Below are 13,490 nucleotides of genomic sequence, written 5' to 3'. Positions count from 1 at the left end.
CCAATATTTAAAAAAGGGCCAAAATACATCGCTGGGAATTACAGACCAGTTAGCCTAACATCAATAGTATGCAAGCTCTTGGAGGGGATTATAAGGGACTATATACAAGATTTTAGTAATGAAAATGGTATCATTAGCATTAATCAGTATGGATTAAATTAGAATCGTTCTAGCCAAACCAATCTATTAACCTTCTATGAGGAGGTGAGCTGCCATCTAGATAAAGGAAGGCCCGCAGACGTGGTGTATCTGGATTTTGCAAAAGCATTTGGTACAGTTCCCCATTGGCATGGACCATAGGGCGAGTACATGGATTGAAAACTGGTTACAAGGGCGAGTTCAGAGGGTGGTAATAAACGGGGAATACTCGAAATGGTCAGGGTGGAAAGTGGGGTCCCGCAGGGTTCTGTGCTGGGACCAACCCTATTTAAATTTGTTCATAAACAACCTGGACGATGGCGTATTTGCGGACGATACTAAGCTAAGCAGAGCACTAACTTCTCCGCAGGATGTGGAAACCTTGCAAGAAGATCTGAACAAATGAATGGGGTGGGCAACTACATGGCAAATGAGGTTAAATGTGGAAAAATTTAAGATAATGCATTTGGGTGGCAAAAATATGAATGCAATCTACTCACTGGGGGAGAACCTCTGGGGGAATCTAGGATGGAAAAGGACCTGGGGGTCCTAGTAGATGATAGGCTCAGCAATGGCATGGAATGCCAAGCTGCTGCTAACAAAGAAAACTGAATATTGGCATGCATTAAAAAGGGAATTAACTCAAGAGATAAAGCGATAATGCTCCCACTTTAAAAGGGTGGTCCGGTCTCACCTAGAGTATGCTGTCCAGTTCTGGGCACAAGTCCTCCGGAAGGATGTACTGGAAATGGAGCGGGTACAGAGAAGGGCAAAAAAGCTAATAAAAGGGACTGGAGGATATTAGTTATGAAGAAAGGTTACGAGCACTGAACTTATTCTCTCTGGAGAATAGAGGCTTGAGAGGGGATATTATTTAAATTTACAAATAACATACTGGTGACCACACAATAGGGATAAAACTTTTCCGCAGGAGTTTAAGACGACACATGGCCAGTCAAAAATTAGAAGAAAAGAGGTTTAACCTTAAACTGTGTAGAGGGTTCTTTATTGTAAGAGCAGCAAGGATGTGGAATTCCCTTCCACAGGCCGTGGTTTCAGCGGTGAGCATTGATAGTTTAAAAAAAACTATTAGATAAGCATCTGAATGACCACAACATACAGGGATATACAATGTAATACTGACATATCACACGCATAGGTTGGACTTGATGAACTTGTGTGTCTTTTTTCAACCTCACCTACTATGCAACTAGGATCTTACCCTCTTGGTGTATTACAGCCACGCTATGCAATGATATATTTACTGTCACCATTTGCAGTGAATGTAGGGGTATCCATGGTGGCTGCAGATACTATGGATGTAACAGCTCCTGTCAGTGTGGTTGTTACACAGCTCATAGTTTTCCAATGCAACACAGTACCATTTCCATCTTTGGAAGAACATCACTGTACTGTTCATGGGATACCATATTTTTTTTTGGCATGCTGAAGATAAGTGCTTCTGATGTGGCTCACTTACTTACTTACTTTTCACTTTTGCATTTCCAATATAGGGTGCACGATTACATTCATCTGTAGGCAGTTTATTTTATAGGCAGCCCTGGGGCTTTTAGGAGGTGCAGGCGCTAGTGCTGTACTATTGGAGTGGATATTTTCTCCTCATTCATTCACATTGTGGTTCAGCACTGACATCTTCATCCTACCTAGTCCCATTAGTACGGACTTGTTCATCTGTGAGTCTTCTTTTTTGTTTTTAATTGGTATGGTGCAGGGTTGTTTCGATACAGTGTGTGCTACAAAAAGAGTTCTTACTCTTTTTATTGGAATCATTTCTAAATAAACATACTTCCAACAAGTCTCCTTACTAACGGCTTGGCCGCTCTAGTTTGGAGCTTCACTCCTTCCAAGTACGGCTTCTCTTTTCTTTTGGTCCCATATAGGTCTGGTTAGAGGATAGTAAACCAATGGGTGTTTGAGACATTGGTTTTGCAATACTACATATTATATACCCTCATTCCTTTATAGTTGTACTTGGGCTGGTAAGCAGACTGGTTGGTGAGTTGAGCTGGGAATTTTCTCCGATTTTGTCTTTCATGCGTTTGCCCTTCCATGTGCTCCTTGCTGTGAAGGCCAGTTATAGGTTGGGGCAGGGGCCATCTGAAGCCTTAAGTCTTATCCTTAACAGAAAAATAAATTATGCTGAAAAAATTAAACTCTAGCTTAGCTATACTAATGGGCTTATGTGTACTACAAACTTCATGTCAGTTTTTTATGATTGACATTCTGTACCTTGCATATTTCTTTTTATAAAAAAAAAAAAAAAAGTTTAAACTAAAAATTAAAGCTTGCCATTTCCAGATGCCAAGTGACTACATTAACTTCAGAAAGCTGCAGGGTGCCACAAAGTCTCCAAAACCAGAGGGCTTGTGCACTTTCTAGCTTTAGACATGGCAGCAAGAAAATACAACATAAAACAATGAAATATATCATAGGTTGTTAAGGCCATGCTTTGCAGGATAACCCGAGGCAAATACAAAAATCGCCAACCTATCTTTTAAAAAAATGTTTTATTTTTGAGAATTCTGTATTTGGTCTACACCTCCTGCCTAAAGGGAATCCCATGCTGCAACATTATACCCCACACACAAGAAATCAAAAAGCAGAAACAGGCACTTTAACCACTTAAGGACCAAGCCTCTTTTTGAGATTTGTTGTTTTACGTAGAACCCCCAAACATTATACATATTTTTTATGGCAATAAAATGGTGGTCGTTGTGATACTTTCTGTCACAACACATTATACAGCAGTCTTACAACCGCACTTTTTTGGGAAAAAATACACTTTTTTGAATTAAAAAAATAAGACGCCTGCTCATGGAATGGCGACACATTTTACCCCTAATCTCCATAGGCAACGTTTAAAAAAAAATCTACAGGTTGCATGTTTTGAGTTACAGAGGCGGTCTAGGGCTACAATTATTGCTCTTGCTCTGCTGATCGCGGCGATACCTCACGTGTGGTTTGAACACCAGTTTGATATGTGGGCGCTACTCACGTATGCGTTCACTTCTGCACCCAAGCTCAGCGGGACTGTGCGCGTTTAAAAAAAATATATATTTTACCTTTTAATTTTTTTTTCTACACTGCTCTTTTAAGAAAAAAAAAAAAAAGAAGTGTCACTTTTATTCCTATTACAAGAAATGTAAACACCCCTTGTAATAGAAAAAAAATGCATGACAGGACCTCTTAACCACTTGCCGACCGCCGCACGACGATATACGTCGGCAGAATGGCACGGGCAGGCATATGGGCGTATATATAAGTCCCTGCCTGCCCGCGGGTGGGGGGCCCGATCGGGCCCCCCCCCGGTGCCTGCGGCGGTCGGCATTTCTTCGAGAGCGATCCGGGATGAGGGGGCGGCCATTCATTCATGGCCACCCCCTCGCGATCGCTCTCGACGAATGGAAATCCCCCGTGACATCACTTCCTCTCCTGTAATGTAAACACAGGAGAGGAAGTGATGTATTCTCTCCTCCGTGTCGGTATTTTCCGTTCCGACACGGAGGAGAGCGGATCGGTGAGTTGCACCAACACTCTACACACACAGTAGAACATGCCAGGCACACTCACACCCCCCCTTTACCCCCCGATCACCCCCCCAATTACCCCTGCCCCCCAGTCACAGTGACACCAATGTCATTTTTTTTTTTTTTTTTTTTTTTTTTGCATTGGTGTCATTTGTGACTGTAATAACTGTTAGGGCAGTTAGAGTTAGCCCCCTTTAGTTCTAATGTACCCCCCTAACCCCCCCAATAAAGGTTTAACCCCGTGATCACCCCCCGTCGCCAGTGTCACTAAGGCTGGGTTCACATTGCAGCGGTTTATGAGAACGAATGTGATTCGCACCGCACTGCAGTGCAAATCACATCCGATCTCTGTGCGATTCGAGTTCAGCCATTCGCCGCACCCGCCGCACCCGCCACACCCGCCGCACCCGCCGCAAATTCGCACGGGACCCTTTTTTTGGCCCGCAGCAGAATCGGATCGCATGGGTGTTCACACCATGCGATCCGAGTTTGCAGATCGCACTGCGATATGCGAACTGATCTGGGGGTGTCAGTAACATTTCACTGACACTCCCAGCAGTTCGCATAGGGCAGTGTGAACTGCCGCCGGGAGGCATGCGATGCGGGAACCCGCCGCGGATTCGCGGCGTTTCCGCATCGCTCCAGTGTGAACCCAGCCTAATAAGCGATCATTTTTCTGATCGCCGTATTAGTGTCACAGGTGACGCTAGTTAGGCAGGTAGGTATTTAGGTTCGCCGCAGCTTTTTATAGCGCCAGGGACCCCCATATACTACCGCATAAAGCCCCCTGATTGCCCCCTAGTTAACCCTTTCACCAGTGATCACCATATAACTGTTACAGGTGACGCTGGTTGGTTAGTTATTTTTTTATAGTTTCAGGGCACCCGCCATTTATTACCTAATAAAGGTTTAACCCCCTGATCACCCGGCGGGTGTCATTTGTGACTAATAACTGTTAGGGCAGTTAGGGTTAGCCCCCTTTTAGTTCTAAGATAACCCCCCCAATAAAGGTTTAACCCCGTGATCACCCCCCGTCGCCAGTGTCACTAAGGCTGGGTTCAGATTGCAGCGGTTTGAGAACGGATGTGATTCGCACCGCACTGCAGTGCAAATCACATCCGATCTCTGTGCGATTCGAGTTCAGCCATTCGCCGCACCCGCCGCACCCGCCACACCCGCTGCACCCGCCGCAAATTCGCACCGGACCCTTTTTTTGGCCCGCAGCAGAATCGGATCGCATGGGTGTTCACACCATGCGATCCGAGTTTGCAGATCGCACTGCGATATGCGAACTGATCTGGGGGTGTCAGTAACATTTCACTGACACTCCCAGCAGTTCGCATAGGGCAGTGTGAACTGCCGCCGGGAGGCATGCGATGCGGGAACCCGCCGCGCATTCGTGGCGTTCCCGCATCGCTCCAGTGTGAACCCAGCCTAATAAGCGATCGTTTTTCTGATCGCTGTATTAGTGTCACAGGTGACGCTAGTTAGGCAGGTAGGTATTTAGGTTCGCCGCAGCTTTTTATAGCGCCAGGGACCCCCATATACTACCGCATAAAGCCCCCTGATTGCCCCCTAGTTAACCCTTTCACCAGTGATCACCATATAACTGTTACAGGTGACGCTGGTTGGTTAGTTATTTTTTTATAGTTTCAGGGCACCCGCCATTTATTACCTAGTCTCACTAGTGTACCCCTAAATTTAGGGGTGTCTACTTTCCAAAATGGGGTCATTTGGGGGGGGTTTGTGCCATCTTGGCATTTTATGGCCTTCAAAACTGTAACGCCCTTAGAAAGCCTGAAGGCGGTGCTTGGTTTTCGGGGCCCCGTACGCGGCTAGGCTCCCAAAAAGTCCCACATATGTGGTATCCCCGTACTCAGGAGAAGCAGCAGAATTTATTTTGGGGTGTCATTTCACATATGCCCATGGCATGCGTGAGCAATATATCATTTAGTGACAACTTTGTGAAAAAAAAAAAAAAAAAAAAAAGTTTGTAATTTTCCCGCAACTTGTGGCAAAATATAAAATATTCCATGGACTCAACATGCCTCTCAGCAAATAGCTTGGGGTGTCTACTTTCTAAAATGGGGTCATTTGTGGGGGTTTTGTGCCATCTTGGCATTTTATGGCCTTCAAAACTGTAATAGGTAGTGAGGAGTGAAGTCAAATATTTACGCCCTTAGAAAGCCTGAAGGCGGTGCTTGGTTTTCGGGGCCCCGTACGCGGCTAGGCTCCCAAAAAGTCCCACATATGTGGTATCCCCGTACTCAGGAGAAGCAGCAGAATTTATTTTGGGGTGTCATTTCACATATGCCCATGGCATGTGTGAGCAATATATCATTTAGTGACAACTTTGTGAAAAAAAAAAAAAAAAAAAAAAAAGTTTGTAATTTTCCCGCAACTTGTGGCAAAATATAAAATATTCCATGAACTCAACATGCCTCTCAGCAAATAGCTTGGGGTGTCTACTTTCTAAAATGGGGTCATTTGTGGGGGTTTTGTGCCATCTTGGCATTTTATGGCCTTCAAAACTGTAATAGGTAGTGAGAAGTGAACTCAAAAATTTACGCCCTTAGAAAGCCTGAAGGCGGTGCTTGGTTTTCGGGGCCCCGTACGCGGCTAGGCTCCCAAAAAGTCCCACATATGTGGTATCCCCGTACTCAGGAGAAGCAGCAGAATTTATTTTGGGGTGTCATTTCACATACGCCCATAGCATGTGTGAGCAATATATCATTTAGTGACAACTTTGTGTAAAAAAAAAAAAAAAAATTTTTTTTTTGTCATTATTCAATCGCTTGAGGCAAAAAAATAAAATATTCAATGGGCTCAACATGCCTCTTATCAATTTCCTTAGGGGGTCTACTTTCCAAAATGGGGTCATTTGGGGGGGTTTTGTACTGCCCTGCCATTTTAGCACCTCAAGAAATGAGATAGGCAGTCGTAAACTAAAAGCTGCGTAAATTCCAGAAAACGTACCTTAGTTTGTAGATGTGACAACTTTTGCGCAAACCAATAAATATACAATTATTGACTTTTTTTTTACCAAAGACATGTGGCTGAATACATTTTGGCCTAAATGTATGACTAACATTGAGTTTATTGGATTTTTCTAATAACAAAAAGTAGAAAATATCATTTTTTTTCAAAATTTGCGGTCTTTTTACGTTTATATCGCAAAAAATAAAAATCGCAGAGGCAATCAAATACCATCAAAAGAAAGCTCTATTTGTGGGAAGAAAAGGACGCAAATTTTGTTTGGGTACAACATTGCATGACCGCGCAATTACCAGTTAAAGCAGCGCAGTGCCAAAGTGTAAAAAGACCTCTGGTCATTTACCAGCAAAATGGTCCGGTCTGAAAGTGGTTAAATATTAGATCCGGGGTCAAAAAGACCTCAGATCTCATATTTACACTAAAATAAAATAAAAATTTGTCATTTGAATTATTTTTTTTTTTTTTAAATGGCCCTTTAAGAGTTATGGGCGGAAGTGACGTTTTGATGTTGCTTCCACCCTGCAATGGTATGGAGATGGGTGGGGGCCATCTTCCCCTCGCTCCTCTCCATGCCCAGCAAGGGAAAACATCCGTTCGGCTCCACTGCTGCCAACGGCTCCGGTAAGCGGTGGAGGGAGGGGGTCCTCTGCCGCCACTGATAAAAGTGAGCTTGTAGCGAATCTTCCACAGAGACTTCTCTTATCGGAAAGCAGACAGCCGGCCAAAGAAGATACCAGGGTTATGGCAGCTAGCTGCTGCCATAACAACTATATTCCTCTTCAAATTTAGGACGTATCCGGTCTAGAAGCCCGATGTCGTTTTACGTCACTACTTTGAAGAGGGATATCGTTATGGCAGCAGCTAGCTGCCATAACCCCGGTATCCTTTTCTTTAGCAGGTGGTCTGCTTCAGGATAAGTGGTCTCGCCGTGAGATCACTTTTAATCGGCAGAGCCGCCGGCACTGGCGGAGGTGATCAGGTCTGCTCCCTAGCTTGGCATGGAGACGAGTGAGGGGAAGATGGCCCACACCTGTCTCCATACCATTGCAGGGTGAAAGCGACGTCAAAACGTCACTTCCACCCATAGCTCTTAAAGGGACTTTTTTTATAGCATTTTTGTGTAAATGAGATCTGAGGTCTTTTTGACCCCAGATCTCATATTTAAGAGGTCCTGCAATGCTTTTTTTTCTATTACAAGGGATGTTTACATTCCTTATAATAGGAATACAAGTGACACTTTTTTTTTTTTTTTAAGAACGGTGTAAAAATTTAAAATAAAAAGGTAAAATAAATAAGAAAATCATTTTTTTTTTTTTTTTTAAACGCGCCTCATCCTGCCAAGCTCGCATACAGACGCAAACGCGAGTAGCACCCGCATATGAAAATGGTGTTCAAACCACACTTGAGGTATCACTCCGATCGTTCGAGTGAGAGCAATAATTCTAACCCTAGACCTCCTCTGTAAATCAAAACATGCAACCTGTAATAATTTCATCCCTTATGGATATTTTTAAGGGTAAACATTTGTTGCCATTCCACGAGGAAGCACAACTTTGAAGCATGACATGTTGGGTATCAATTTACTCGGCGTAACGTCATCTTTCACAATATAAAAACAATTTGGGCTAACTTTACTGTCGTCTTGTTTTTATTAAAAAAAGTAAAAAATAATTCCACAAAAAGTGCGCTTGTAAGACCGCTGCGCAAATACGGTGTGGGCGTTAGAAAAAAATATATATAAATGTTTGGGGGTTCTAAGTAATTTTCTAGCAAAAAAAACTGTTTATAACTTGTAAACACCAAATCTCAGAGAGAGGCTCAGCCCTTAAGTGGTTAATGGCTTTGCACAATAAACCAGTGGAACAGAACGTAATTTTATAAAGGAGTAGAGGCTGATTACTAATGTGAATATTTACCTTGTCCCCTTAGTTTATTGAATAAGGTAATGCTGTTTACCTTGAATATCCAAGAATGGCAAGGGAAAATGTTTAAAAAAAATAGATTTTTGAAAAGTGAATATTCACTTTAATAAGTGTACATTCTCTACTGCTTTAGTGAATCAACCACAGGGTCTACGTAATAGTACATTTTTAAAGCTTTAGAAAAATGAAAGGAGTTGAATTACACCATCACAAGAATATACATATATTTATACTAAAATGATTACTTACAATACACATGTAAAACTAATATGACATACCAGGCAGTGCGGAGTCTGTACATGTTTTATGAGACAGAACAGCTCATATCTGTACCCTTAAAAACAAAAACAAAAAAACGTATAAAATGATAGGTAAAAGTAAAAAGCTTAATTAGGATAAGATGGAACAGTGCTTATGAATAACTGCAAGGGGAAAACAGTGTCAAACTGCCACGTTCAGTGTAATTTTAAGTGTTCCTTTATTTAGCTCTACTTTAGCTGGCCACAGACAAAAACCAGCTGAGATTCGAACCATCTACGGGCAGGCTGAATGTACCAAAGTTGATTGATCAATCGATTAGGGTACAACCAGCCTGTCGGATTTTACATGTGATTATTGCTAGCGGCTGTTTATATATATACACATACATACATACACACTCATATATATATATATATACACACACACATACATATATTATATACATACATTATATATATATATATATATATATATATATATATATATATATTACACACACACACACATACACACACACAGTTCCTTGCGAAAGTATTCGGCCCCCTTGAACTTTTCAACCTTTTGCCACATTTCAGGCTTCAAACAAAGATATAAAATTTTAATTTTTTGTGAAGAATCCCCAACAAGTGGGACACAATTGTGAAGTGGAACGAAATCTATTGGATATTTTAAACTTTTTTAGCAAATAAAAAACTGAAAAGTGGTGCGTGCAAAATTATTCGGCCCCTTTACTTTCAGTGCAGCAAACTCACTCCAGAAGTTCAGCGAGGATCTCTGAATGATCAAATGTTGTCCTAAATGACTGATGGTGATAAATAGAATCCACCTGTGTGTAATCAAGTCTCTGTATCTGCACCTGCTCTGTGATAGTCTCAGGGTTCTGTTGAAAGCGCAGAGAGCATCATGAAGACCAAGGAACACACCAGGCAGGTCCGTAATACTGTTGTGGAGAAGTTTAAAGCCAGATTTGGATACAAAAATATTTCCCAAGCTTTAAACATCCCAAGGAGCACTGTGCAAGCGATCATTTTGAAACGGAAGGAATATCAGACCACTGCAAATCTACCAAGACCTGGCCGTCCCTCTAAACTTTCAGCTCAGACAAGGAGAAGACTGATCAGAGATGCAGCCAAGAGGCCAATGATCACTCTGGATGAACTGCAGAGAACTACAGCTGAGGTGGGAGAGTCTGTCCATAGGACAACAATCAGTCGCACACTGCACAAATCTGGCCTTTATGGAAGAGTGGCAAGAAGAAAGCCATTTCTCAAAGATATCCATAAAAAGTCTCATCTAAAGTTTGCCACAAGCCACCTGGGAGACACACCAAACATGTGGAAGAAGGTGCTCTGGTCAGATGAAACCAAAATCAAACTTTTTTCCCACAATGCAAAACTATATGTTTGGCGTAAAAGCAACACAGCTCATCACCCTCAACACACCATCCCCACTGTCAAACATGGTGGTGGCAGCATCATGGTTTGGGCCTGCTTTTCTTCAGCAGGGACAGGGAAGATGGTTAAAATTGAGGGGAAGATGGATGCAGCCAAATACAGGATCATTCTGGATGAAAACCTGTTGGAGTCTGCAAAAGACCTGAAACTGGGATGGAGATTTATCTTCCAACAAGACAATGATCCCAAACATACAGCAAAATCTACAAAGGAATGGTTCACAAATAAACGTATCCAGGTGTCCAATCTCACTGAGCTCGAGCTGTTTTGCAAGGAAGAATGTGCAAGAATTTCAGTCTCTCGATGTGCAAAACTGATAGAGACATACCCCAAGCGACTTGCAGCTGTAATCGCAGCAAAAGGTGGCTCTAAAAAGTATTAACGCAAGGCGGCAGAATAATTTTGCACGCCCCACTTTTCATTTTTTTATTAGTTAAAAAAAGTTTCAAAAATCCAATAAATTTTGTTCCACTTGTTGGTGATTCTTCACAAAAAATAAAAATTTTATATCTTTATGTTTGAAGCCTGAAATGTGGCAAAAGGTTGAAAAGTTCAAGGGGGCCGAATACTTTCGCAAGGCACTGTGTGTGTGTATTATATACATACATATACATATATATATATATATATATATATATATATATATATATATATATATACACATACATACACATACATACACATACATACACATACATACACATACATACATACATACATACACATATACACACACACTGTGTTTTCCCTGAAGGGACGCCTTTCTCCCCCAGAACACAATGGACGGATTCCCCCTTTGACACTGTGTTGATGGCCAGCCTAACTCTTTATGGTTCCAACTAAAATGTGTCATGGTCACTGACCATTGTAACAATATTTACATGTCATAAGTATTCCAATTATATGACACTTCAACAGTGACAACATAATTATTTTTCAGGTTTTGCAATTTACAGGTTTTGTAAGAAAGCACCACCATCGGGGGGAGTGAATGCGAGCCATTCTCCCAGAGAAAGAGTGTGTGGAGGAACGGAAAGGGCGGCCGGATCATTACAGCGGTAAAGAGTGTGGAGGAAGAGGAGATACGGCTTGATCACAGAACGGGGTTTGCACGCTGTAGCAGCTTACATTACAATTGCAGTCTGCTTGTCGTCACATACAGCCCTGCCCTCCTGACCCCGCACCTGTGACAGACAGAACGCCAGTCCAATGCCAGGGCACATTCTGTCACAGGTGCGGGGTCAGGAGGACGGGGCTGTGTGTGATGGTGCACAGACTGCAATAATGATCCAGCCGCCGCCCCCCTCTACACAGGTGAGGCTGCAATGATGGACACAGGTAAGGCTGCACTGGTGAGGCTGCAATGATGGACACAGGTGAGGCTGCAATGATGGACACAGGTGAGGCTGCAATGATGGACACAGGTGAGGCTGCAATGATGGACACAGGTGAGGCTGCAATGATGGACACAGGTGAGGCTGCAATGATGGACACAAGTGAGGCTGCAATGATGGACACAAGTGAGGCTGCAATGATGGACACAAGTGAGGCTGCAATGATGGACACAAGTGAGGCTGCAATGATGGACACAAGTGAGGCTGCAATGATGGACACAAGTGAGGCTGCAATGATGGACACAAGTGAGGCTGCAATGATGGACACAAGTGAGGCTGCAATGATGGACACAAGTGAGGCTGCAATGAGAGCCGGTTCACACAGGGACTGCCACAGGCAACCTGCACACTTGCAAAATAACTTCTGTATAGAAGTTAATGCAAGTCGCCCCAAAAGTAGTACAAGAACCTTTTTCTAAGTTGGAGCGACTTGAGTCGCTCCTATAAGAATGGTTCCATAGTACAGAACGGGGCGCAAGTTGTCAGGCAACGATGGACAAAGGTGAGGCTGCACTGTTGAGGCTGAATGATGGACATGGGTGAGGCTGTACTGATGAGGCTGCAATGATGGGCACAGGTGAGGCTGCACTGGTGAGGCTGCAATGATGGACACAGGTCACGCTGATGGGCATGCGTGAGGCTGCATTGATGGGCATGGGTGATAAAGTTCTTAATATTTGTGTAACTTAATTCTGCATAAAACATTTAAGTGTCATTTCATGAGAATTTATGAGGACATGTATAGGGGTGAGATTAGGGGCAGGGCATGACAGGGTTTGGGTGGGGCAACTGGTGGCGAGTAATCCTTAAGGCCTGGCTTGAAATTGTGAGCCCTGCTATACCATATGAACCATTTTTATTAAAAAGGAGTTGTTTTTCTCGATTTGATCACTTTTTCTGAGCATGTTTCAAGTTACACCCATATAGAGTGTAACATGAAACATTGTAAGCATGCACAGCCAACCCCCCCCCCCCAAACACACACACAGAACTTGGGGCTATAATCCCCTTCAGCTCCTGTTTGAAAACAGTATGGCAACGCGATGCTCCACCTAAAAAGCTGCATCATTCATTCACAGAAATCATGGCAAAGGGACTTGTAGATCTCAAAGCACATGTGGGGGGACGTCACTGCACTTTTACCTATTGATACTTCCTCCACCCCTTTAAATTAAGGGTTTGTCCTGTGGCTGCAAGAATAGTCTGCGGGAGCGCTTCATTGATTGCGGTTGCAGTGCTTTTCAGGCTGCTATGCAAAAATATAATAAAATACACATTTTTAAAATTACATTTTATGGGTCTAATGTTTTGTTTGTTTTTTTTGTTTTTAAGTGTGATCACCCTTCTCTGATTTGCTGGTGAGCATAGAGGGGCGGGACCTACGAATTTGGGGGTTTGTAACTAAGACATGAAATTCATTCCTGCCTTTAAGGATACTGTAACTAAGCATCAGTTATTGTGGTTTCACAATATGTGTCTGTATAAAAGAAGATATTAGGCTATGCTGAAAATTCAGCACAAATATTCAACCTGCTGTGCTTTTATCGCAGAATCCAGGCAGCTGTACTCTGTAATAGAAGAGGCTGAATACTTACCACTCCTGCAGTAGCTCATGAATAGCTCTCTTACAGCACTTGATATTCAGCACTTCAAGATGTATCAGTACCATGTCCCCTGATGAGTGCTGTGGTTTCTCCCATTGTCCATTATTTCCTGTAGGGACAGTGGACAGTAGGAGGAACACACTATCTGGCACACCTAGAAGTGTAGCCACAGTGC

At 42.8% G+C, this 13,490-nt stretch overlaps 1 protein-coding gene across 2 annotated transcripts in view; it reads right to left on the bottom strand.

Annotated features, from left to right (window-relative positions):
* The window catches only part of KTI12 (KTI12 chromatin associated homolog), a 99,289-nt gene that overhangs the window by 30,040 nt on the left and 55,759 nt on the right, over positions 1–13,490 (bottom strand). For both annotated transcript variants that reach the window (XM_077472421.1, XM_077472422.1), the window contains one exon: positions 8,881–8,936. In XM_077472421.1, coding sequence (XP_077328547.1) covers positions 8,881–8,936 — 56 coding nt within the window. The remainder of the gene's footprint in view (positions 1–8,880; positions 8,937–13,490) is intronic.

Source organism: Lithobates pipiens, unplaced genomic scaffold (assembly GCF_037356315.1).
Source record: "Lithobates pipiens isolate NorthernLeopardFrog02 unplaced genomic scaffold, aLitPip1_a1.2 Scaffold_8, whole genome shotgun sequence".
Classification (NCBI taxonomy): Eukaryota; Metazoa; Chordata; class Amphibia; order Anura; family Ranidae; genus Lithobates; species Lithobates pipiens.
Note: the sequence above shows the minus strand (reverse complement) of the source record. Positions and strands in the feature narration are given on the sequence as shown.